Genomic DNA, 23,863 nt, shown 5'->3' on the forward strand with positions numbered 1-23,863 from the left:
CTTTCCTTCTTCCCTTGGCTTTTTCCTCTTCTGGGTCATGCTGCTTTCTCCTGCCTCCCCTTTCCAACACAACTCTTCCAGCTTCCCTCCGAGGGGGAACGGAAAGGCCAACGTTCAAGCCATAGCCGGTGGGGGGGGGTATGGTGGGGGAGGGGGTTGCTGCACCTTGGGAATCTTTTGCATTGTGCCGAGTTACCATGGCAAGCGGCCCCTCCATGGAGTCAGAGAAAAGTGGGGCTGGAAGGGATGCCGAGAGGTTGTCAAGTTCTGCTCCGATTTGTTCCCGTCTTTCCCCAAGTGCGGTGCCCGGAACTGGACTCCAGCGGGGGTCTCCTCTGTGCTTACCAGGGTGGGACAATCACCGCCTGTGTGTTACCTCTGCATGCTTGGTACAACACCCCGGAAGGAGATCAGCCTTTGCTGCAGCTGCAGCCCATTGCTGAGTCAGAGTCTGCCTGGTGAAGCCAGGAGTCAGCCGTTGAGAATTCCCCGAGGGAACCAGCTGGGATCCACCGTACCAGGCTGGTCTGGACAGGCAGCCTGCGTTCCACGCAAAGCACAGCAAGGCTGGGCTGCCCAGCAGAGGGGCTGGCAGGATGTACTGTGGCTTTGGATTGCTCTGTGCACAGAGCTGGACGTGTTGCAAGGTTGACTGGAGCCAGCGGTGGCTGCTGTGGCCATCAGTTCTCCCGGAGGGAGCATAGTCGGTCCCCTCGCAGGGTTTCTGTCCCGCTCTCCCCCGAGCCCGTCCATGTTGACAGCTCCTGTTTAGCGTTGCTGCTGCGTTGACCCGAGAGATGCTGGAAGGCAGAAGGGCAATGCCCGAAGGACTCGTCTCCTGGGAAATCCAGCCCAGCCCCTAGGCTTCACTAGCGGAGCCAAATGTGGCCATCAGAATATATCAAGGAGTGACTCTGGCTACTGGCCCTGGCTAATAGAGCTCTGGGCCTGTCTCCGCCCCGGGCTGCGCAAAGCCACAGCTACCAAGGGGATGGGCAAAAGCACATTCCCATGCCCCGTGGCCAGCGAGAGTGCCAGGCCCGGCATTGCCCGGCCCCTTTCCAGCTCTGCCCGGCAGCCTCTCTCCAGGGAGGTGAAGCCGGCCACGGCCGTGTGGAGAATGGGACCCACAAGCTCAGTCTATCGGGACAGCAGCACCTGGAACCCCAGGCATGGCGGTGTGAATCCAGAGCCACTCATCTGAAATTAAGAATGACTCTGGATTTATCCCCTGGGCCTGAGATCCAAATCTATCCCCGTGGCCCTGGATTTCACCTCAATGCTGAGTCCGCGGCTGCCTGGGGGCTAAGTAGCCAGGCCCCAAATGCTCCCCAAGGGTGCCAGAGTCTTCACGTTGCGTGCTGCGAGATGCACTCCCCTGCAGTCTGGGGGGGCGCCCGGGCCGACGCCCCCCCCAGGTGGCAGGGCTGTTTGCTGAGAGCGCTGGCTGCATTCCTCCAGGCCAGGCGGACATCCCTTTCCTGTTTGCTTTCTGCACAGACCTCAGCCTGCAGGCTTGTTATTGTGAACTCTCCACAGTCCCACAGCACGGAGCAGCTCCCCACCAGCCTCGCAGCTCTGCCAGCACCAAAACTGGCACCAGCCTCATTCTTCTGCCGCCCCCTTCCTGGCCCGACCCCCCCAAGGAGTCAGAGGTCAAGGCCTTTATCCCATTTCCCAGTGGCCGCCAGCCAAGTGCAGCCATGCTGGGGAGTGACATGAGATTTGTGCATTAGGCAACATTATTAGCTGGCCTGAGAAGGAAATGGGGGAAGGTTGTTTCTACGCAGGGCTGAGAACATGACACAGCGATCAGGCTGGTGCTTTTCACGCGTGATCCCCGCTGGGAAGAGAGCAGGGCCCAGGTAGCTAAGGAGAGATCAAAGTGCACCCTTTGGAGACGAAGGCAGCCCAGAGCCTCCTGAAAGGTGGCCTGCACTCTCCTTCAGCTGTGGCTGGGGAGGAGCCCTGTCCCAGCAGAAACGGAACATTGCATGCCGGGAACTAGACTGGGACCTGCAGCCCTTTAGGACAGAGTTTGACCAGCTCTGGGCTCAGACCTGGTGTCGGCTGATTTGAGTCAGGCAGTGAAAACTCCCCAGGCCACGTGCAAGCTCTCATACTTGGAGACACAGAAACTTAATAGCGGGGACCTTAAACCTTCCCATGCGTAGGGTGCTGGTGGGCCACCCAGGTGGTGACTGGATGGGACTGGTCAATGAGGGGGCTCCAGACTCTTGGAAGACACTTTATTTTCCCCATATGCTTGGACGAGAGGGGAAGAGCTTCCTCGGCCCCGCCCCGCCGTATGCAAAAATGCCGAGATCAGTGTGAGAGCAACAGGCTTGGGGCCATTGTATGTGGACCTGCTCGGGAACCTGTAAAAGTCACCCCAGGAGCAGATAGCTCAGCCCGGAGACCCTGAGCTGTAGCCAGGTAAACCAGACCAGGCGTTTCCCAGCAATCGTGTATGTCGCAGCCTCAGGCTGGATTATGGAACTTGCTCCTTCCTCCAAAGTGTGTTGCCTGCAGTGAATCCTTTGCCTCTTCAAGGCACTTCCTGTGTCATCTGACCTTACCAAAAGGGTCTTTGCTTTATTTAGGTCATTTTAACCGGGCCCATTTAGATTCAACACCTCTACACAGTCGGGGCGTGGAGGGGGCTTGAAGTCCCTTGGTAAAACATTTCGCTCTGCTTCTCCCCAAATGCCTCTCCCCTGGGAATGGCAGGTGCCAGGTGCAGCGACCTCAGATCTGCCCACGCCACCACTGAGTGTGCCCAGCTGAGCAAACAGTCCATCTGGCATGGCAGGCCACCCATATACCAACCCGCCCCAGTTTGGAGGGGGATCTTCCCCCCCAGACACATACTGAGATTCCAGCCGGGACAACCACTGCAAGGCTGGCTACCAGCTCACAGCACGCAGCATGGCCACACCGTGGGGCAATGGGCAGCCAGAACCGAACCTCGCTACGTCCCATCAGCATCGGCGCCACCCTGGTACGGGGTCTCCGGCCGCTGCCACCTCTGGTTTCACATTTCAAGGACTCGTGCTGTTTCCTAGAAAAGGATTACATGGAAAGCAAACAACAAACATAAAAACGGAGAAGTGTCCGCACTGCAAACTTTGACCTGGCGCCTGGCAGCAGTTCCAGAAATACTTCCCTGGGCCAGTACGGCAGGACTCTGTTGGTGAACACAGGCCCCCGGCGCACTACCCACGGACTGGCCTTGTGGCAGGGCACTGGGCCCTTTCTCTATCCGGGCTTGTGTGTTCCCTTTGGCTTGTCCAGTTGGACTGTCCGCTCTGTAGGCACTGGCTGTTCTTGTTGCACAGCGGAACCTCTGATCCTTGCTGGGGCCTGAAGGGGCTACCATAATAAACATAATACCAGCCACGGGCAACATCTGCTTCCCTGCAGCTGGCACAGAGGGTTTCGCTGGTATTCACCCTGATTGCTGGGGGAGCAGGAGCAGTCTGTAGCTCCTGCCCAGCCTTGGGTCAGAGAGCCGGCTGTTGGCAGAGATGGGACAGATAGATGGGAACCCCGTGTCTCGCTCTCCTGAGAGCTTTGGTCACTATTTGATGCCACCTTCCTTCCAATCCACGTGATTTACTCCTGTCAATTGACATTTGCTGGGAAAAGGTTCCTTTATCGTTACCTTTAGATTTGGCTTGTTACTTTTTTAGACGTTCAGGGCAGCAGGTTCTTGTGTTTAAAACCTGCCTCTGCCCCGACACCCTCTGTGACCTTGGGGTCAAGTGACTTGAGCCACTGCCCCGCTAAGTGCCTCAATTTCCCCATCTGTAATGGGGTTAATGATACCGACTTCTAGCCGGGGGTGGCAGCTGGGTGGCTTAATAGTGTCTGTAGTGGGCTTCCCAAGGCTGGGCTAGCAAAGGTTCTGCCGTGTGTTCCAGACCTGGAGCTAATGTTACCCTACATTGCTGCGTAGCCTGGTTTGCCGGGACTGTCTTCTTGCATCTTCGCAGTGTAGCTCTCTCCCTCGGGCACAGCGTCTGCAGGCTTAGAGCTCTGATCCACCCCATGCTGTCTCTGCTGAAGCAGGTCGAATATCCAGGCGCTCACTGCATCTGGTGGCATCCCTGCAGTTTGGTCTAAAGAGTTCCCTGTAGGATCCTCCATGGGGGAAAGCGGTTCCCTGGCCCCCAGGCCTTGTGAGGCACAGGCTGGGAGTCACGCAGGGGTGAGCAACGCCTGCGGCTCGAGTCTCCAAAGTGGAGGCAGGATCAGAGCCTGCTGGGGCCGTGGCTAGCAGGAAGTCGGGCTGTGGAACGTGACCCCTCCTGGCTGCTCTCAGGCCACGTCAATGCTGGTGGGGTTCTCGCGCACCTCGGGCACCCCACATCCTTCTGGGTGCTCACTGTGTCCCCTGGGTCATGCACCCACCCTGCCTCCTGGGGTTGTCGTCACAGAGGAGCGTCAAATCCAGGGCTGAGTTCCCGAGGCTGTTTTCACTGCAAAAAAAGTGTGTTCTTACATCAAGCCAGTTCTCCCCGGTGGAGACGAGGCCCTGGCGTTCTTAGCTCAGCGTACCCCCAAAAACCCCTCCTCTTGTGGCAGCGAAGACGAAGCCTGAAAAGTGGCTCCCCTTCTCTCTTCTCCCTGTGTGTGAAGAGAACTGCACCAACGTCCAGGCCTGGCTCCTCCAAAGAGGAGAGCAAGGTCATTGCTTGCCCTTGCCTTGAAAACTCTCCTCCCCGTGTGGCTGGGTGAAGTTCAGAGCTGGATGGAGTCCTGCAGTGGAGGCTACAGAGGGAGGTCGTCACAGCACAGGAAGGGCATTTGCAGTTTGCGGCTTGAATGTTTTTTTTCGTGTCCCCTTGTTGTACTTGGCATCTTGGCCGGTGGAGAGGTGTGATTATGTGATGGAAAGGAGTCACCGCACTCCAGTGAAGTGCAGGAGGAGATAACCTTGGCACGGCCCTTCCAGGTATTGATTGCCAGCAGGTCAAATTACCAGGCTGGTTTAGGCAGATTTCAGATTTTGGCCAAGTTATCTGTAAAACTCTGCTAGCGTTTGGCAAATCAGGAGAATTTCTCACCTCCTGGTGCCAGGAACCGTCGCTGTGTACAGAGGGCTTTCAGTGAAGTCAGCACAGCTCATCTTTGCTTGTGCTGAAACCGAGTTGTTTGGTACAAAAATCTCCCTGAGCAGGTTAGATTTGGTGTTATGATTAAAACCAAATCTTGCCTTATTTCATATGACCATTTCCGCCTGGGAATTTTCTAAAGGATCTGTGGGAGTCAGGCGTGTAAATCTGACTCCTAGGACAGGTCCCAGGCACTAGAGAGAGAAAAACTACAGTTCTGATACACTTCTTAAAAATCAAGGGGGCTTTCTATCGTTTTGCGCATTGATGGCATTTCACCAAATTTCTTTGGGAAATTGTTTCTTCCTCTGCACGATTGATTAGCTTAAGCTGTAACTGCACGTGGAACTGGACCGTGCTACACCCTGTTACAAGCAGCGTGTGTTTCTGTATCTGTCTGCTCTATGAAACTGGGCTAACAGAGTCCAATAGTGAACAGATTTCTTGGGGCCTGTCTCATTTCTGTTATAGCCCAAATCAGTCAGGATAAAATCCACCACTGAATAGTTTTAACCCTCCACAGAGCTGGGTTCCAAAACCAGGCAAATCGTGTGTGTGTGTGTGTGTGTGTGAGAGAGAGAGAGAGAGAGAGAATGCACTTTCTTATTTCATCGGCACATCTTCAAAGTGTATGTGGCTGCAGATGTGATGCCCCCCTTTGCTGACAGACTGAGCCCATGACGCGGCCGTCACAAGCAGGAGACCTCGCTAGTGACATGACGGCTCGGCCCTGTGGCTGTGGAAACGGTTTGCACGGCAAAGACAGAAAAGAAAAAGCCCGGAACATGCAGTGGAAAAATGTTGTTTGAACCAACCATAGAGCTGTAAGGATCCTGAAATCAAAGGGACCTGCAGCTTTTTAAAAATGCTACGCTAACCAGCTCTGGTCCCATGACAGCAAATCTCCCAGCCGCCAGCGTCCGGTATTGCAGTCCTGGAGCTGCGCTTCACCCAGACGGGCTGCCAAGACTCTGGATTTCAGAACTGGACTCTGCTTGAGGTTAACTTCTTTATTCCTAGAATTGTTTCCCACTCTCCCCTTCGGTGTACGTTAATGCCTGGTGGTTTCTGACTCCCCGGAGCAGAGGGCATGGCTCTCCCACTTTCGCACAGCCACACGAGCACGGGAAGGTCTGCAGACGCAAACCCCATGTCCCATTTCCAAGGCATGCTATGTCATTGGCCCTGGCCTCTTCCCACCCTGGATGCAGCCTTTTGTGCCCAGTTCCTTCCCCGGAGTCCCAGGGACAGGCTCAAGATCCTTTGGCAAGTGACAGCTTGTAAATGAATCTCAAACAAAACAAAAAGGGGGCCGGGCCACATTGGGAACAGCAGAGAGCATCCTGGGAAAATCCTGCTTCCCACAATGTGCTCCGCTCAGCAAGGACATGCTGTCCGATCTCAAAGGAGCAGAAACCTTTGGCCTCCGGCGCCTGCCCCCTTGGCAAAGCAGCTGGACCTGGGCTGAGCAGCAGCGCCCCCGACCGTGGGGAGGGATGTCGGAGCGTCTGACTGAGGCAGAGCCCAGAGGATGGGCTGCCCTGCTGCCAACTGGCTGGTCTGGCGAGAAGGTGGAGAGGGCCCATGGGAACGGCGCTGAGGTCAGAATCCCAGCCCAGCCGATGTTCGCTGAGTCTGGAGGACGCTGAGTGAACGGCAAACGGTTTAGGGGCGTTTCCCCCAAGGGCGAGCGAAGGGGGCTCACACGTTCCGTGACTGTTGATGTCCTTGGTTTCCACAGGACTGTGCATGCCTGTGTGCGCGTGCGTGTGTACCCATGGGTGTGCGCGTGCGTGTGTATCTGGGCGTGCGCGCGGGCGTCTGTGTGAGTGCACTGTAAGCACACGTCAAAGCAATATCCAGAGATAATTGAGCAGCGGGGGTGGGGGGCTTAGACCAGGCCAATCTACTGTCATGCACAGCGGCACAAGAGAATCTAAACTTCCCATCCCATTTGATAGGCCCGTCTGTTCGCTGCCCTGGCTCAGGCCTGAGGCCCATCCCGGGCAGGATCCCATCTGGCCAGTACCACGAGCGTCAGAGGAACGTGCCAGAGACCTGCAGTCAACAGCCTCTGTTTCTAACCCCTGTAGTTAGAGAGCAGCACAAACCCCGGAGCAGGAGGTTTAATATCATTTCTAAAGCTCTTGTTATAGGATTTACTACAATCGCTCTCATTAGCTAGGTACTGGTCTAGTCCCTCGTCGAATCTTGCTAAGATCTTGGCTTCAATAATCTTGTGGCAATGAGTCCCGCCGTCTAATTATGCATTCTGTGAAGTATTTCCTTGCATTCGTTTGGAAAGGCCCCCCATTCTGGTTCATTGAACGGTCCCTTCTTTCTGGGTTGTGAGACCGGGAGAGCAGAAAGTCCAGACCTCCCTTCTCTAGACTACTCACTATTGCCCAGTCCCCTCTTGTGTCCTCTCTAAGGCAAACGATCCCAATATTTTCAATCATGTTTCTGGGAAAGTCTTTTCAGGCCCTGATCATTCTCATTCCTCTTCCCTGCACCTCCTCGAATGCTGCAGTGTCCTGCCTGAGGGATGGCCAGTGTGGTGCAGCGGGATCCAGGTGGTGGCTCCAAACTCTGGGAAGCCCCAGAGGCCTTACACCGTCCAGCCAGGCTGTATTTTTGTAAGGGGAAGTATTAGTGGATCTGGCCTCACTGTGTCTGGCATCCCAGAGCAGGGCAGGTGCAGAAGCCACAGTGAAACTGGAAAGGAACCGGGGGGAGGGTTGAGGTAGGGGGGGTAGTTTAACTGAACTTTTGTGAACCCCACCCAAAAGGTCGATGAAAGTTCAGGGCCACTTATTGGGCTGGTTGGTGGGTGCGCTGGGGCTGCCCTTCGCCCTTCATGCCGCCGCAGGACTTCACTGGGGAAGGGCAGCCCCACAGCGCTCCCCCAGCAGCGGGCAGCACCCCCCTGAGCCCGAGGCCGTGCTCAGCCGGCCAGCCCGTCCCTCTTGGCTCTCAGGACTCTCGATGCCGCTGCAGCTCAGACAGTGAAACTTGAGCTCGTTGGACACGGTGCATTTCCAGAGCGAAAGGAGCTCTGGGAAAGGGCCAGGGAAAGGAGCTGATGTGCAGGGCCTGGCGGAGACCGGCGCCAGCTTTCCATGCCGCAGGGATAAAGTGCTAGAACGAAAGCGGGGAAGGGGGGGTCTGAATCAGCCCGTCACTGAGAGAGCCATCTAGGCAGGCAGGGGGCCGGAGCTCGTTACTGTGTAACGATGCCCGTTAGGCCTCCGGTTGGTGTCCTTGTTTTATCCCAGGTGCGAATAGGACAGAAGCATCGCTCCAGGCACCCGCCCTGGCATGGATGGGCACGGTCTTGGGTCCGCCGCAAGCCGCCGGGGCTGGGAAGGTGGACGATTTGCCACCTCCTGCCTCGTTAGTGCAGCCCAGCTGGAGGATCTCATGGCCCTTCGGGCCTCACTTTTCAGAGGTGGCCCCTGATTTGGGGCATCTCCCTTTTTTGGAGAAACTTGGGGGTTTCTAAAACCTCCAGGTCTCCAGAATTTGGGAGCCCAGCGGAAGAGCTCTGGCCTGCGCGGCTTTTCTCCGAGGAGTCAGTCCCTATCTGGGACTTAAACCTGTGAGCTCTGGGTCTGGAAGCAGCTCCCGCGTGAGCTGAAGGAGGAGCCATGTTCAGCTGTTGCTGCTCTCCCCTTGGCAGGACTCCAGCCATTCTAGGGCCAGACCAGGCCATGCTTCCTTCCCGCCAAACTCATCCAGCGCAGCCCGCATGGCACCCGCCGACCGTGCCAGCGGGTGCAGGCGAAGCTGCGTCCCATTCAGTGCAGGGCTTAAATACTGCGGTGGTGGCAGCCGGCGTCACTCCGCTTCAGTCTGTGGGGTTATGTAGGCACGGGGGAAACGCTCGTCCCAAGAGCGCCCCGAGATCTGGCCAATCCGGATTCGGACCAGGGATGCGTGGGGTGGGCAATGTGCTGGCATTAAACCCTTTTCCCAGCGGGGATCAGCCTGGGCCACCGAGACGCCCTGGGCGAGGGTTATGCCATGAGCCAGGGGCCCCTGAGCAGATCCCTCTTTGGCCTCCCGGCCACCTTGCTGGGTGCACCCAGAGCAAAGTGAGGAAAGTGTAGCTGTCTCCTTGGCCTGCTGCCCGCTCGGGCCTAGCAGGTAGACATAGAGGTGGGGGGCCAGGGAGGGGGAGTTTGTTGTGGTTACCATCCCGGGTAGTGACAGATCTCTTGGGGAAACGCCAGCCGGAGAGACTGTCCCAGCCGGCCTGTGGGGTGGGGGTCCTGGCGCTGCACAGAGCCTGCCGTGCCTTTCCTGTCAGACGGGGTCCTGCCACAGGCCCCAGCTTCCGTTAGCAAAGGGAGCTGCTGGGCCCTAGCTGCGGACACATCGCCTGGCCCGAGGGGCCTCCGGAGCCGGGGGTGGGGGGATGTTGGTGGTGGGGGGGGGATGTTGCTGGCATAGGGGAGGGAGCCACATGCAGGATGTCAGCGCTGACGCGGGATATCGCACAGGGGACCCCAGCGAAAGCTCTGGGTCCTCATGGATGGGACGTTCTCCGTCCCTAGAGGGCAGGAGGGAGGGGCGGGGTGCATGGGAGGATGGGGGTGGGGTCACTGGGACAGCCCCTCTTTGGGGGCTAGCTGTCATCAGCCAGCCAATAATAATAAAGCCCAGCATACGTCACAGGGGACCCTACAATAACAAACCCAGGTATGCTGCGCAGCACCCCGAACAACTACCGCTAAAAAACCCCCAACACCTACATGCAGCCCTGCAGTAAGAAACCCCGGTACGCAGCCCAGCACACCCGAGCAGCTCCTCTCTCATGAAAACAGCACCGGTGCGCAGCCCTACAACAACAAACCAATGACTGAAACCCACCACGCATCACGCCCCACCCCACAGTAACCAACCAGGCTGGAAAACACTGTGTCTTTATAGCTTGTCATTTAAAAACAGTCAACGCTGACAAGCGGCTGGGGCCAGGCAGCGAGAGGGGCCTGGGGGAGAGGTGTGGGGGTGGAGGTAGCAGCGGCCGTATGGGGAGCTGGAGGAGGGATGCTGATTGGAGGAGAAGACAGTTTTAAGCCAGGCACTATTGATGCCCCCCTGCCCCGCCATGGCTGCACAAGGGGCAGGTTACGCTGAACTGCTGAGGCTGCTCCGGAGAGGGGCTGATGTGCGAACCCATTTGTATCCTACGTACATTCCCGGGAGCAAGGCCAACTTTTACATAATGGATGGAAACTTTTATTCAGCCCTTTTGGAAAAGGGCTCGAGTGCAAAAGCGTTTTGGAGTCCCGGTGGGAGGGAACGAACTGGGCACAGAAACGGATCCGGGAACTCGCCCAGAAGGGGGCTGTCAGTGGGCCAGCTCGGAGTGGGGCTGGGGGCCAAAGCTGGCTGCTGCTTATGAAACTGTCTCTTTGGGCTGCAGTCGGGATTGCTGGGGAGGTGCCCCTGAGCGAGTGGCGCGGTCGTTCTGGAGAGGCAGGCCGGGCAGCTGCTGGGCACCGTGGCAGGCAGCTTGGGAAAATCCAGCAGTGACAAGCGGCACTAGGAAGATTTGCATGGAAACAAACTCACTGGCACCAAGCTTCCCGCAGGGGCCACAACAAAAGCTGGGCAGGAGGGAAAAGGACATTTCCTGCGTCCCGTCCTGGTGAATTTCCCTCCAAGCCAATGGCTGAAGGAACGAAGAGGAGGATGGCCTCAGAGTTACGGAGAGGAAGAAAGGCCCAGTGCTGGGGCACTAACCTGGCACTCACTGGTGCATCAGTTCCCAGCTTTTCCCTCCTGCTTCGTCGGCTGCTGCAGTTCCAATGGGGATACGGGCACCGAGCTGCCGTCTTGGATAAATAAAGTGTGTGAGTTGTGTGGCTACTGCAGTGATGGGGGGACAGAGACACGCCCAGCTAGACAGGCCGACACGCCCTGGCTACGTGCCATCGAGCGCTGTGGCCCTGCTTGGGAACTCAAGAGACCTAAATTCTAGTCCCATCTGTGCTGTTGTTTCAATGTATGGCCTTGGGTGTGTCCGTAATCTCATTGTGCCTCAGTTCCCGCATCTATGAAATGGGGAGAAGGATCCTGGCTTTCTCCGGCCTCTTTGTCTGTTTAGACTCTTCTTCCTGAGTCTGTCCACACCTGGCCCGAATTTAATACAGATCAGTGAGACTAGTCAGAAAGGTGAGGTGGAAATGCCTGAAGTGCCATGAAAAGCAACCAAGGTTTCTGAACTTATGAAGCGGCTGGGTGACATTTAGGCAAGAAACGTTGGTTTGGTGGAACTGGACAAATCCCTCGTCTTGGCTGGTGAATGAGGAGCCAGCCCAGCTCCGCACTAGTGTCTGTAGGCGGCTGGGAAAGCAGCTCACGCTGCCGGCTTCTCTATCCCCGTTAACGCGCGGTATTTGGGCTTGGTTTAACGGGCTGGGCCTTCACCCAGCGGGGAAGAGGGAATCGCCAGCCACAGCCCCGTGTAACGATCTGAGTCAAAGTCTCGTGTTATTCTGTCCTGCTTTGACACTGCGCGTGTGACCCCGGGGAAGGCAGCGCGCCCGGGGGGCTGGAGCAACGCTTCCAGTCTGGCCACGCCTCACCCCCAACAGGAGGTGGGAAGGTTGGTCCAGCCAGGCGCTGACGTCCGTGACCCCTGTACGTCAGGCCTTTGCTGAATCCCTGGGACTCCTCCAGCTTGGGGCTCTGCTGGGATGGCCCCGCTGGGGCACTTCCCGGGGGTGAGGTTTTCGATGGGGGCGTTCGTCGAGTGGGACCAACACGCGAATGCGGGTGTCTGTAGCAAAGGAGCTGGCCTGGGGCTTCATTTCACAGGGGTCATCACTAGCTGCCGGTGCAGAACCACAGACAGGAGCAAGCTCCACCGAACCAGGCTTGGCCCAGGCTTCCCTGACAGGGTATGCGGCCCCAGCAGCACTGCGTTGGGTGCGGCTCAGCACCGTTGGGCTCTCATGCTGCACGGCTGGGGCATTCGGGGAGAATCTGAGCAGCCGCCCTGTCCTCGCTATCCATGCGCCCGGGGGCCCTGTGCAAAGCATATTAAGTGCACCTGGGAGCCACGTGCTGAGTCAATCCTGTAACAAACTCCCTGCAGCTTTGCACCAGGGCCATCGCCCAACTTACCTGCCGCCTCCAGGCAGGGTGGGGGCAGGGATGTGCAGGGAGGGGGAGCTGGCCAGGGGCAGAGCTGTCCCCAGTCCCTGGGTATCGCTCCGCGAGGCTCCTGCCCCAGCCAGCCCGAATCACAGCTCCCCTCTCTCCCTGGCTTTCCGATTTTGCAGATAAGGAGGAGATCGACCACCCCAACAACAGCTTCAGCCCATGTAGCATCCAGGACAGGAAATGTCTCCTGAAGCAGCAGGCAAAAACCCGCGACCGGGTGAACAGCGGCGTGAAGATGAGGAGCAACGGGAACTCGCATCATCGGGAGGAGACGAGGCAGATAGTGAGATGCCCCTTCCTCTCCCCTGGCAGCCCACTCCCTTCGGCTTGGGGGCAGCTGCTGCGCGGGCCTGTGATCCACTCCCTTCACCCTTCACCCCCTGGGGCCTCTCAGTGCCCAGCAAGTGACTGGGGTTTGGGGCTGCAGAGCGGGGACCAGTGGGCAGGTCTGTCGTGCAAGCAGCCAGCATGGGGCAGCTTTGGTTTGCCAGGGCTGCACCATCCTGTTAACCCGGGGACTAGCTTTTCACTGCTCACTGCGCCCCAGAAAAGAAAATTCGCTACTGGGGTGGGCTGTGCGCGCTCCCCCAACACCGACCCCGACCAAGGGGCAATGAGCAATGTCCCCTTGGTCCCCAGGCATTACAGGGGCTAAAGTAGGGAGTGGGGCTCTCCAAACACCCAGGGGGATTTTACTCTCATGCTGAGGGGGGGTGGAGTTTGCAGCCATCCCCTCCCTCCAGGGAGGAAGCTCACTGCCACTTGGTGGGTATCTGGCCATTGATGGGAGAGGATGGCTCCAGCCTGCATAGGCGGAATGAGGGAGGGGGTCTTCTTCCTCCCCTGAGCTGGGCTCCGATCAATGCTTTCTGTGCAGGCCCAGGGGTCGTGCCAGAGCGAGCTACACCGAGCACTGGAGAGGCTGGCTGCATCCCAGACCCGCACCCACGAGGACTTGTACATCATCCCCATCCCGAACTGTGATCGCAATGGGAACTTCCACCCCAAACAGGTACGGCCTGCGCCCCCATTGCCAGCAGCATCCCCAGCCTGGGTGTCGGGGACAAGGGCAGCCGGAGAGGGGCACACACCCATTGTATAGCTAAGGCTGTGGCTGACCCACAGGCATGAGAATCTGGACTCTTGGGTTCTAGCCCAACTGGGTGACTGAGGACCAAGCTACAGCCCCTAATTTGGGGTGTTCAGCATCCGCAGCTCATTGTTTTTGGCCCCTTGGAAAGCCAGGCCCCAGAGGTCTCAAGTCGGGCCCCCAAACTTAGTGGAGATGACCACGGAAAACATAGCCTTCACCTCCACGGGTCCCGGTCTTCCCGTCTCCAAAGGGGACCCCGGTGCCCGCACCCCTGCCTCGCAGAGGGTTTGCCAGGCTATGAATTAATCATCGCCAGAGGGTGCTTTGGGATCCTCGCCCGGAAGGGGCAAAAGCTGGGCAAAGAACCACTGGGAGCACCCACATGGTGGGAGGCGTTTGACCCGCCTGGGCCAGTTCATCCATTCGCCACTAGCCCGAACGGGGCTGCAGAGAGCCACCTCCTCCGTTCAGCATCACTTCTGCCTCAGGCCCGCAGTGGCTCTGCCCAGCACGTCACCTGGCGCGGGTTCTAGTCCCTACTTGAAACCAGTGGGACTATGGGGCCTGGGCCAGCAAGGTGCAGTCTAGTGCTGTGCTGTCTGTCGGGTTCATTGGGAGCCTGCTGAAGTCAATGGACCCTGTACTGAGCCCATCATGTCTAGAAAGTAGAGAACGGCCCTGGCTGTATTGTTGGACTCGGCTCCCCATGCTCACAGGGCAGGGCCGGACATGCCTCTTTGCCAGGGCAGGGCCGGACATGCCCCTCTGCCAGCCCAGGGCCGGACGTGTCTCTCTGCCAGCGCAGCACGGACTAACCAGAGCCTCCTTTCCCATCCGCAGTGTCACCCAGCCCTGGACGGGCAGCGTGGGAAGTGTTGGTGCGTGGACCGGAAAACTGGCATCAAGCTGTCGGGAAGCCCGGAGCTGAAGGGTGACCTGGATTGCCACCAGTCCGTGGACGGCGTGCGAGAGTGACTTGGTGGTAAACGGGGGACAGGGAGATTTCCTTGGCGACCGGCCGGGGCCGAGCCAACCCATTGGTGCTGTTTCTGAGTGGAAAGGAAGGGGACACGACCACAAACAAACCTCGCTGGGTTCGGGGGATGCCAAGATGTGCTAATGCCCTCGCGCCCCCTGCACCTCAGAGCCGCTCTGCCCTGCACTCCCTGCCCGCGGGCCCCTTGATTCCGACACTGCAATTCTACCCTGGGCTCTGTGCATGGACAGGGGCCGCCCTGGCTGAAAGAGGGGTGGGGCTAGGCCTCCAGGCCAACATGACCACTAGCAACGGAGTAACTGTAGGGACGTCACACTCAGGGGTATGTTACCCCTCAGCCTCTCCGGCCCCTGGCCAGCCTCCCGGTGTGACCCCCCCCACCCCGCACAACTTCCCACTTTGCTCTCGCTTGCCCCAGCCAGCGGGGGCTTCGTGGATTTGTGGCTTTGCTGGCCCTGGGGCTGTCTCCGGGGCAGGCGCGGGGATGTGCTGCAGCAGCCAGAGGGAAGGAGAGGCTCTTTCTCGATCACTTTGCCAAAGTCCGATGATGGAGAGCAACAAACACAGGCCCCCAGGGTCGCCTCAGTGCTGCCGCGAAGTATCTGCCTTATATTAGATGCCGGGTCATGGCCCCGCTCAGGGTGGCTGCAGGACTGTTGGATTCGCAGCCCTACCCCCTACTGCCCCCATTTTTTCAATGTGGTTTCACCATATGGTGTGCTAGGATTTCCCTGCATTCCCATGCCTTCTCCTGTGCCTGCCAGATTAAGGCGTGGGAACTACAGGCTTGTATCTAGGGCCCCAGCACTGGGAGCCATGTCATTGCATCCGAATCTCCGCTTTCATTTGGCAGAAGAAGAAGTAAGTTGCTAACCCTCATGATGGCAGAGAAACGCGCAATGATATGACCCAAGTGCTACTTACGGATGCAGTGAGATCTTCCTGAGTCTTCAGACAGCCTGAAACAAGAGCTCGGAGAGGGGGGCCTGCTCCGCTCATTTCAATGGGGTGTTAACTCCAGGCCCTGCCACTCTGGGGGCCCTGCCAACCCCACCCAGCAGAGGACTCTGTATGGCAGGAAGAGACGCGTGCAGTGGGCCTGTTCCCCTTCGCCCCAAACAGATACACCCCAGCAGGTCAGGTAAGTACTGGGGAGGGGGGGACCTTGCTGCCACGCCTGCCTGTCTAGGGAGGAGGGGAGTGCCAGCCCTCCCCAAGAGGAATACTAATGGGCTGCCCACCAGGCAGTTCATGTGTGGGTGATTGGGGGGGTGAGCCAGGAGAGGCCCCCTTGTTGTGATGTGCCCGAGCTCCTAGATTGTGTTGATGTGGCCTGTTGACACACAAGGCAGTGTGTATCTGTGTCAGTGACATACATGTGGGTGGGAGCATGTGGGGTGGGTGACAGGAGACGTCTGAGAAGGTCTCAGGGAGGCAGGTAGCAAAGGACACAAGATCCCTCTCCAGCTTTTCCTGGCTCATCGCTCGCACTTACTGTGAGCCCCATGAGATCTGCCTCTCAGAGTCCCCGCAGTCATGCGATTCGGGGAGAACTCTGGCGGGCCTTTAACAAGCGGGACATTTCTCGCCCTGTTGGCTGCAGGGGAAAGCCTGAACGCTGACCCAGGGGCACCCGAAAGGCTGCAAACCCAGAAGACAAATAAAACGAGACCCAAACCGATCTCTTTTAGATCTCCCTTTTTTTAAGCCAGCCTCGCCGTGTTTTGAGGCCGGCCGCCTGGTTTTGGGCTGCGTGGAGCTGGCCCCCCCCACATGCAGCGAGGCCCCCGCGCTCAGCCTCACAGCGGTGCCATTACAGGCAGCCATGAGAACGTACGGGGCGGGGGGAGTCGCAGGGTTATTTCTCAGCACAGCCCAGGAACGCTGTCGCCCCCCCACAATAGGACCTTCCTTCTTATTGCAGAGCTAAGGCAAAGTTTCCCCTGCAAAGCCCTGGTTTGCGGGAACAGCCGGACAGCGGGTGGTGGGGATTGGCCCCCCTGGAGCTCTCCCGCCCCCTCTAACGGCCAGGCGACGTGTGTTGTGTCGAGGGTTGCCAACTTTCTAGTTGCACAAAACCGGACACCCGCCCCGCCCCTTCCCTGAGGCCCCGGCCCCGCTCACTCCATTCCCCCTCCCTGGGTGGCTCGCCCTCCCCTCCCCTCCCTCACTTTCATTGGGCTGGGGCAGGAGGTTGGGGTGCAGGAGGGGGGTGCGGGCTCCGGGGTGGGGCCAGAAATGGGGGTGGAGAGTGCGGGAGGGAGCTCTGGGCTGGGGCAGGGAGTTGGGGTGGAGGAGGGGGTGAGGGCTCCGGCTGGGGGTGCGGGTTCCAGGGTGTATCTAGGCAGGCAGAGGGTACATTTGGAGACAGGCTCTCCCTGTCCGGAGAGTCGTGTACAGGGCCTGAAATGTCTGACCTGGGCTCCCTGCCTGTGGCGATCTCTGCCAATGACCGGTCACGGGGAGCCTGTGAGCAGGCCCCACTCCCTGCTGGAGGTCTGGGGTTTCAGGGCACATCCCTGTGGAAGTCAGGGGCGGATCAGATAGATTCGGAAGCAGCTCGTTGTTTCTGGGCGGCCGGTGAGGTCCAGGCCTGGTTTGTTTTCCACTGGAAAACACAACAGGCTGCAGGAGGCAGAAGCCCAGGCAGACAAGGCCCCCGACAGCACAAATCCAAGCAAAACCTGACAGCTTGCTCACCCCCTTACCCCCTGGGCTCCAGCCGGGGACAGCAGCTTACTGGAGCGAGTGCTGGAGGAACGCGAAGGTGGCAGCTCTTAGTGGGAGCCCAGCTTCGTGGAACAGGATAGAGCCAGGGGCTTTCAGCCTATTCTGCCTTGCAGATCCCTTCCCATCTAGCCCACCTCGCTGTGGCTGCGTGGAGCTCCGTGGCTTGAGGTACAGCTGCATTCGCAGCCTTGTGGATACTCTCACAGCTTCTCCTCTTCCTCAAGGGCTGGTTGGGTCCAGCTCTCTGGGCTCTTCTGTTGGTGCCCCACATTGTGGTATCTGCAGCGGCCACCCCACCAGAAGTAAAGCCAACAGTACCAGAAATTTGTCAGTGACGTGGGTTTCCAACAAAAAACGTCCTTTTGGGCTAAATGTAAATGGTTCAGAAGTGGGTGGATTTCAGCTAAATTTCATTCCGAAGCATTCTTATCATGTCGAAATGTTCCATTTTGACAGATTCCAAACCGACTGCTTCGACTTTTTGATTTTTACTTTCAAAATGACTTTTCCAAAGGAAATTCCGGGGGATTATATTTAAAAATGAGCTGGAATGGGCGAAAGCAGAACAAACTCTTTCGAATTTATCAAAGCGAATCATTTTGATCAACCCAGAATTAAATTTTTTCGGAATTTTGTTACATGGGACGTTTAATTTTTGCTTTGGCTGGGTTTGGCTCTATTACAGAACAGCAAAAATGCCAGAGTCACGGAATTTCCCATGAAATGGAAAATCCAGGCCTGGCCTCGCTCTGAATAACAGTGAGATTTTTCCTCCTCACTTGCAAGCGAGAAGTGGTCTAGGTTTTTTAAAAGTGAGGATCATCTGTAGGAAAGTGCAAGTTCTGCTGTGAATGGGGAGCTATTACAGGGTTGGGGGGCAGAGAGGGCGCTGGGGTTAGCTGTGAGCGTAATGAGGTGCGGTATCTTATCTCCTGTGGCAGTGAGTTCCGTAGTCTAAGCACCAGCTCAGGTCCTGGCTTAGAGCTTCCTGCTCTTCGCTGGAAGTGTCATTGTTCCCATGGAATACAGCTACCGGAGAGGTTCAGGGTTGAGGGGTGGGGGTGGGGGGGATCTCTCAGGTAGCCAGGACCAATCCCACGGAGAGCTTGGATTATCAGGCAAGGACCTTGAACTGGGCTCTGTATTTCAGTTTGTTGTTTGGCTTTCCCCCTGTTTGTGTAACAATGACATGCAGAGTAAACAGCGCACATACACAACCCCTCCCCCATTGCACCACCCCACTGCACACACCCTTCAGGTGGTGGGTTTTGAATTTGGTCAGCTTCCAGGGTGGGGCAAAGAAACATTTAAAAGAGCTCTACGGAGGTAGAACAAGCCAAACCCCAGGGCCTGACCCACCCCCACCTCCCTCATTGTGAAGTCATTGACAGGCGTGTGAAATGTTCCCCAAAGTGGGTGCGTTTCACACTCATTTTGCACGGGTTATAGATGAGGTGCAGTGTGTGTCTGTGGTTGTGGTGGGGGGTGATCAGACCCAGAGTTTATTATTCTGTTTCTTTGTCAGCTCTCACCTTTCCACTCACCCACCGTCACATAATGATTAGCTCAGCCTGGGGGGGTTTCCCAGCCTAGCCCTGGAGAAAGAGGCCGTCCGTTGCACCCCAGAAAGGAGAGGGCAGCCGGGGAGTTAAGCAGGGCTCCTCAGGTGGCCAGAAGAGGAATGTGTGTGAAGGTGTGTGTTTGTGAATGGAGCTGGGCTGGCTGAGTGTGTGTTATTGTGTATGTGGGGGGCGGGTCATTAAGTAAACATGCCCCCCCTTCCAGAGCAGAATGAATCTCTCCCTTCAGCCAGCCTATGGCTTTTCCCCACCACCCCCTTCAGGCTGCACCAGATTCCAAACACAAACCTTCATCCCCGGGTTCCACCTCGCGCCGGAAATCAGGGGCGAGTTCAGGCCAGGAGTCAACTCTCGCTTATTTCACTTGTTGGCTGTGGTCAGAACAGTGATGTAGGAAGGGCCCTGCCTTCGGCAGCGTTTCTGAGGTCAGGCTGCTGCCCTTCCTGGCACCATTAGGCTTTTACTCCTGCAGCATGGCAGGTGGCTCGGGGAAAGCATCTGTTGTGCCTGGTTCATTGGCCTCTGAGCCCTGACTGCTGGTGGCCACAGAAGAGGCCGAACTTGTAGAACCTGCAGGAGTTTGTGTTGCCGGCAGCCTTGAATTCTAAACTGAGCCACTTTGCTTGGGTAGCCCTCGAGTGGGGAGCAGCAGGGGCCCGCACGTCCCTTCATCCAACCCCTTGCTCAAGGCTCACTCAAGCAAACCCTGGGTGAAAAGCGAGGCCCTGGCCCTGGAAAATTCTGATCAGCAGCACACAATGGACTATGGGGTGTAGCCGATCCCCGGGGCCAGCCACCATGGGGTGACCTGGTCTTGCTAGCACACCATGAAACCAGCACTGAAATGAGGACAGACTCAGGCTGCCTTTGTGTTCAGCACCTTGGCTGCTTCCAGGAGGGACGGGGAGGGTGGAGGGTGTATTTTCCAGGAGGTTCCTGTAACTCAGCCCTTATCCTATCTGCCCATAACAGTCAGCCCTCTCTTCCCATCACATTCCAGAGTTTCCCGTCGGCTCAGCTTGGATTCCCTGGGCCCCAGACACAAAGGGGTCTGTGCTGCTGAGATCACAAGGGTCGGGAGCTACCTTCCCCGCTGCATTATTGCTAGCCACATTCCAGGGGTGAAATTCAGCCCCGGGCAGAGGGCCAGCACCAGGCCTCTGCACCACGCAGGTCTCCAGTGGGACGTACGTGCTGCTTAGAGCTTGGGCGGGCCTTCTGCGCTGCGGGGGAAGGCCACCCTCTGGGTGTCACAGGACCACTCGATTGCACAAGGGCTAAATCTCTCACTTTTCCACTTCCGGCATGTGGGGAGATTCTGCTGGGTTTCACCTGCCATCCTTTCCTTCCCCCTCTTTCCTGGTGATCCTCCGAGTGCCCGGCTGGGCTGCAGGCCGGTCAGGAATCTTTTATGGGACAGCACACTCAGCAGCGCAGCGGGTGACTCCTCCGTGGACTGAGCTGATACACTCAGCATCATAGCAGGTGTCTTCTGCCTGGACACACCTGGTGCAGTTAGCTTCATAGCAGGTGCATCATTGCTAGACGTGCTTAGTACGCTCAGTAGCACAGCCGGGATGGACTAGCCATGCCTGGCCTCATGTATTCCCTCTGGACACACCCAGGACACTTTCCAGACCCAGATTAAGAAAAGACTTTCCTAGTTGGTTTCCTGAGGAGAGGGTGAGCACCTTATAAAAAGCAACAGACTTTCCCATTTAATGGCAGCCTGGCCTAAAAACTGGTCTCTTTGGAAAAAAGGCATCTTGTGAGGGCATTACATTTTTTGTTCATTAGAAAGCACCCTGGCATAAAGGACTTGACCGTTGTATCGCATCTCTCTTTAGTTTCATGCTGTATTTACACATGCTCATTTATGAGGCTAAGGCCAGCTAATCTCGTCGGTTTCTGCACCCATGTGCTTTTTTATCGTTTGCTCTTCTGACGGATCCGTCGGTGCCTCGCTCGGAGAACCCTCTCTGTGTAGAGGCTATTGCTTCTTTACCCAGTAAACTTGAAGCTTTAGATTGTCAGAAAGACAACCAGTAATTGCTCTATTTAATTGTCACGGTTATTTAATGTGTTTCTCTTAAATGTACTTTATCTTTACATCGCTGCAAAAAGCAAAAAGCAAATGACAAACAAACCCCACACAACTAATCCTGCGGGTGCTGGGGTGTCAGCTGGGGCCTCTAAGCTGTGATTTTCTATGATATGATTTGTACGTTATATGAAATCCTATATGCTTTCTCAACCAGCCGAATTAAAACAAAAACCACACGTGACTTCACCTCTTCTCTGCCATGTTGTGTTGAAATGTCAGCAAGGGGATTTATCCCCGGCAAAGGGGGAAACCATCTCAGAGTGTCTCCCCCTTCTCTCTAGGCCCTGAGCTGGCTCTCAGGAGCACGCTGGGATTTTAGCATCACTACATGCCTGTGGGGGAGTGACGAGTTAGGCCCTGGTTGCGGATGGGGAACAGGGGCTCGGATCACATAAGGAATCTGGGGCAGAGCTGGGACTGAACACAGGTCTCCTGAGGCCCAGCTGGCCTCCCCACAAAGGGGATCTGGCAGCTTGTTGTCAGAAGGAATCAAACCCACACAGGCAATGTCCAAGGGGGTTTCTAGTCCATCCTCTCAATTTTGGGGCTATCGCTGCCACTGCCTGGGGGTGAATGGGCCATATGAGGCCTGAGCCAGGACCTTAGAATCCAGACCTGATCGGCCTTAGGGGCTACGCAGACCCAGGAGTTCAGGTCAGAGCCACCCCAGCCATCGGCAAGTGTTATGGCAGCTCCGTACTCTCGGGGAATGGCTCTTGCTTGGTGCACGAAAGGTCCAGTGCCCAAACGCTGGCTAAGGCCCCCCCCGCAGAGGAGAAATCTTTGACTCCGATCACTGCAGCCAGCACTTAGCAATCGGCAAAGGAGTCATACGCGGACCGGCGGATGCTCTTTCCAAACAGCGTCACGGACACGCGGCCTGCAAGCGAACAACTCCAAAGTCAGGGAATAAATACAGGGCTGGACCAAATTCAGTACAAAGCAATTGAATCCAGGTGCAATACAGCCTTGGCTTCGATGAGCTTTCTTCCTGCTGCAGATGGTCTCTGGGGCCGCACGCAGACCGGCGCCACTGGCTCTGGGCTCAGATCGCTCAGGTTTGTCGGACTCCAGCCCGGCTCTGAGACACGCGGTACCTTTGACCCTATTTCAGGCTCTGATACAAAGGGAAACAGCAGCAGCAAAGTCTCCAATGGAAAATACTGACGCTGAGAGTGTGGGGGGACGATCACGAAGTTCCACTCCCACCCAGAGGATTGGTGCATCCTCTCCCCCAAGATTAAAACCAGATCCGATAATGCCTCTCCAGTTTCTTCTGATGAGGCAAAGGTCTCCAGGACCCCAGCTTGAACAGCGAGCTACCGAATAGCGGCAGGGGTGTGTGTGTGTGTGTGTGTGATGTATCTGGTTGGTTGGAAATCACAAGGTTATGCAATATCCTGTGCCAACAGTAAACACCTGTCTGATACCTGAGTGTGATACATGGGTGAGAAACAGACTCTGTGCGTGTGCGTGTGTGAGACAGCGTCAGTGTGTGAGCTGAAGTGACTCTGGCTCCGACGTGTTGAGCCTCTGGACCCCTACTTTTCAATTGGGCGCAGCCGGTGCTCAGCCTGTTTGACAGGGTTTGTCCCCTAAAGCCAGTGACAATTGCCTAGTTTAAAAAGACTCTCAACCTCCCTCCCCCTCCAGGTCAAACCAGTTTCTGCCAGGCCACAGTCTGACTCTGAACCTTAGCTGCCCCGCTGCTCTTCTCGTCAGGAGCTGCTCACTGGACAGCTGCTCTTAGGAAGAAATTTTCGACTGTTATGGGTCTGTGAAATGAAGGGCAAGATCCTGCCTGTTGTCAGACACACTCCTGTTCATTCCAGTGGGCGTCTCCTGCACCCTCTCTGTCCCAACAACGTTTGCAAGAAGGCCGGTGCCTTGAGCTGTCGCACCATAAAGAGAGACCGACATTAACATCCCGTCTGTCTGTTGGCAATGTTACCTTTTACATGGTACTCTAGTGACACAGGCAAAGAGGAAATCAGTCCTGGAAATGAAGTCGAGCCTTCTTGAGAGGAGAATCACTTTCCCCAGCCAAACCACAAGTCATTGATATAAGAAATGAGCGGCAGCTCGCCTGCTGGGAAGGAGAAAAGTGGAGAAGAATGGGGAGTGCTCATTCATTGTGCCGGTCTCTTTGTGTTTACTGTGTAAACCCCAAAGATAGAGGAATTTGGCTGAGTTGTTAAACCACTGTGTGTGGAAGCAGGAAATGGAGTAAAGAATATGTCAGGATAAGGGTAGCGGGCCGCTTTGGAGTTGAATAAGTTCTTACATACTTCGAAAGCATCTCCAGAAAATCGGAGCTGCTCTATTGTATTATTTCCTGTCCATGCTCTGAAACTGGATAAGCCACTTAACCTGTACGTGCCGGATGCGCCACATAACAGCGCTGCCAACTCTCACGATTTTATTGTGAGCCTCGTGGTGTCTGGTGTTGTACTGAGAGCCAGAGCTCCAGGATCCTGGGATATGGGGCAATCTCAGCTTTCGTCTCAAAGACAAGTTTCTAGCCCTCCTGGTTGCAGAGAAAAGTTGGAAAATGTGACCCCGAAGGCTCAGGTCCAGAAAGCAAACAAAGAGAACCTTTGGAAACATCTCAAGATTTTTTAAGACAATCTCGTGATTATTTTGGGAGGGAGCTGACCCATGAGTTTTGAATACCCGGTGTTTGAACATTGGTGAGTCTGATGCTGCTTATGGGTGCTTTGCAAAGCACGCTGAGATCTCTAAGGGTGTGTCTGCCGTGCCATCAGAAGTGTGATGCATGAAGTTACCTCAGCTAGCACCATGGCCGAGGAGGCCCAAGTACGGCCCCAGGCTCCCTGGCGGGCATGTCGACTCTTCACCCTAATGAAAAGGTGCAAAAGCCCTGATCCTGCGGTGACGGCTGGATGCAGCCCTTTATTTCCAAAGTCGTCTCCAAATACAGAGTTGAAAATAATAAGACACTCCTTGATTATTAAGAATTTAACGTCTGAGATTTATTAGCCACAGAAAAGATCCCATTCCGATGGCCTCCCTAGGAGAACATGATCTAATCAAGCCATTCTAAACGAG

The 23,863-nt window shown here is 56.5% G+C and overlaps 1 protein-coding gene across 2 annotated transcripts in view; it reads left to right on the forward strand.

Annotated features, from left to right (window-relative positions):
* The window catches only part of IGFBP4 (insulin like growth factor binding protein 4), a 36,410-nt gene extending 15,430 nt beyond the window's left edge, over positions 1-20,980 (forward strand). Inside the window, exons 2-5 of one of the 2 annotated variants that reach the window (XM_048829893.2) lie at positions 12,410-12,573; positions 13,168-13,302; positions 14,224-14,365; positions 15,234-20,980. In XM_048829893.2, coding sequence (XP_048685850.2) covers positions 12,410-12,573; positions 13,168-13,302; positions 14,224-14,358 — 434 coding nt within the window. In that variant the 3' untranslated portion in view covers positions 14,359-14,365; positions 15,234-20,980. Of the gene's footprint in view, positions 1-12,409; positions 12,574-13,167; positions 13,303-14,223 lie in introns of both variants that reach the window. The other variant, XM_048829892.2, reaches the window with a different exon arrangement.
* Positions 20,981-23,863: the final 2,883 nt, after the last annotated feature.

Source organism: Caretta caretta, chromosome 27, assembly GCF_965140235.1.
Source record: "Caretta caretta isolate rCarCar2 chromosome 27, rCarCar1.hap1, whole genome shotgun sequence".
Taxonomy (NCBI): domain Eukaryota; kingdom Metazoa; phylum Chordata; order Testudines; family Cheloniidae; genus Caretta; species Caretta caretta.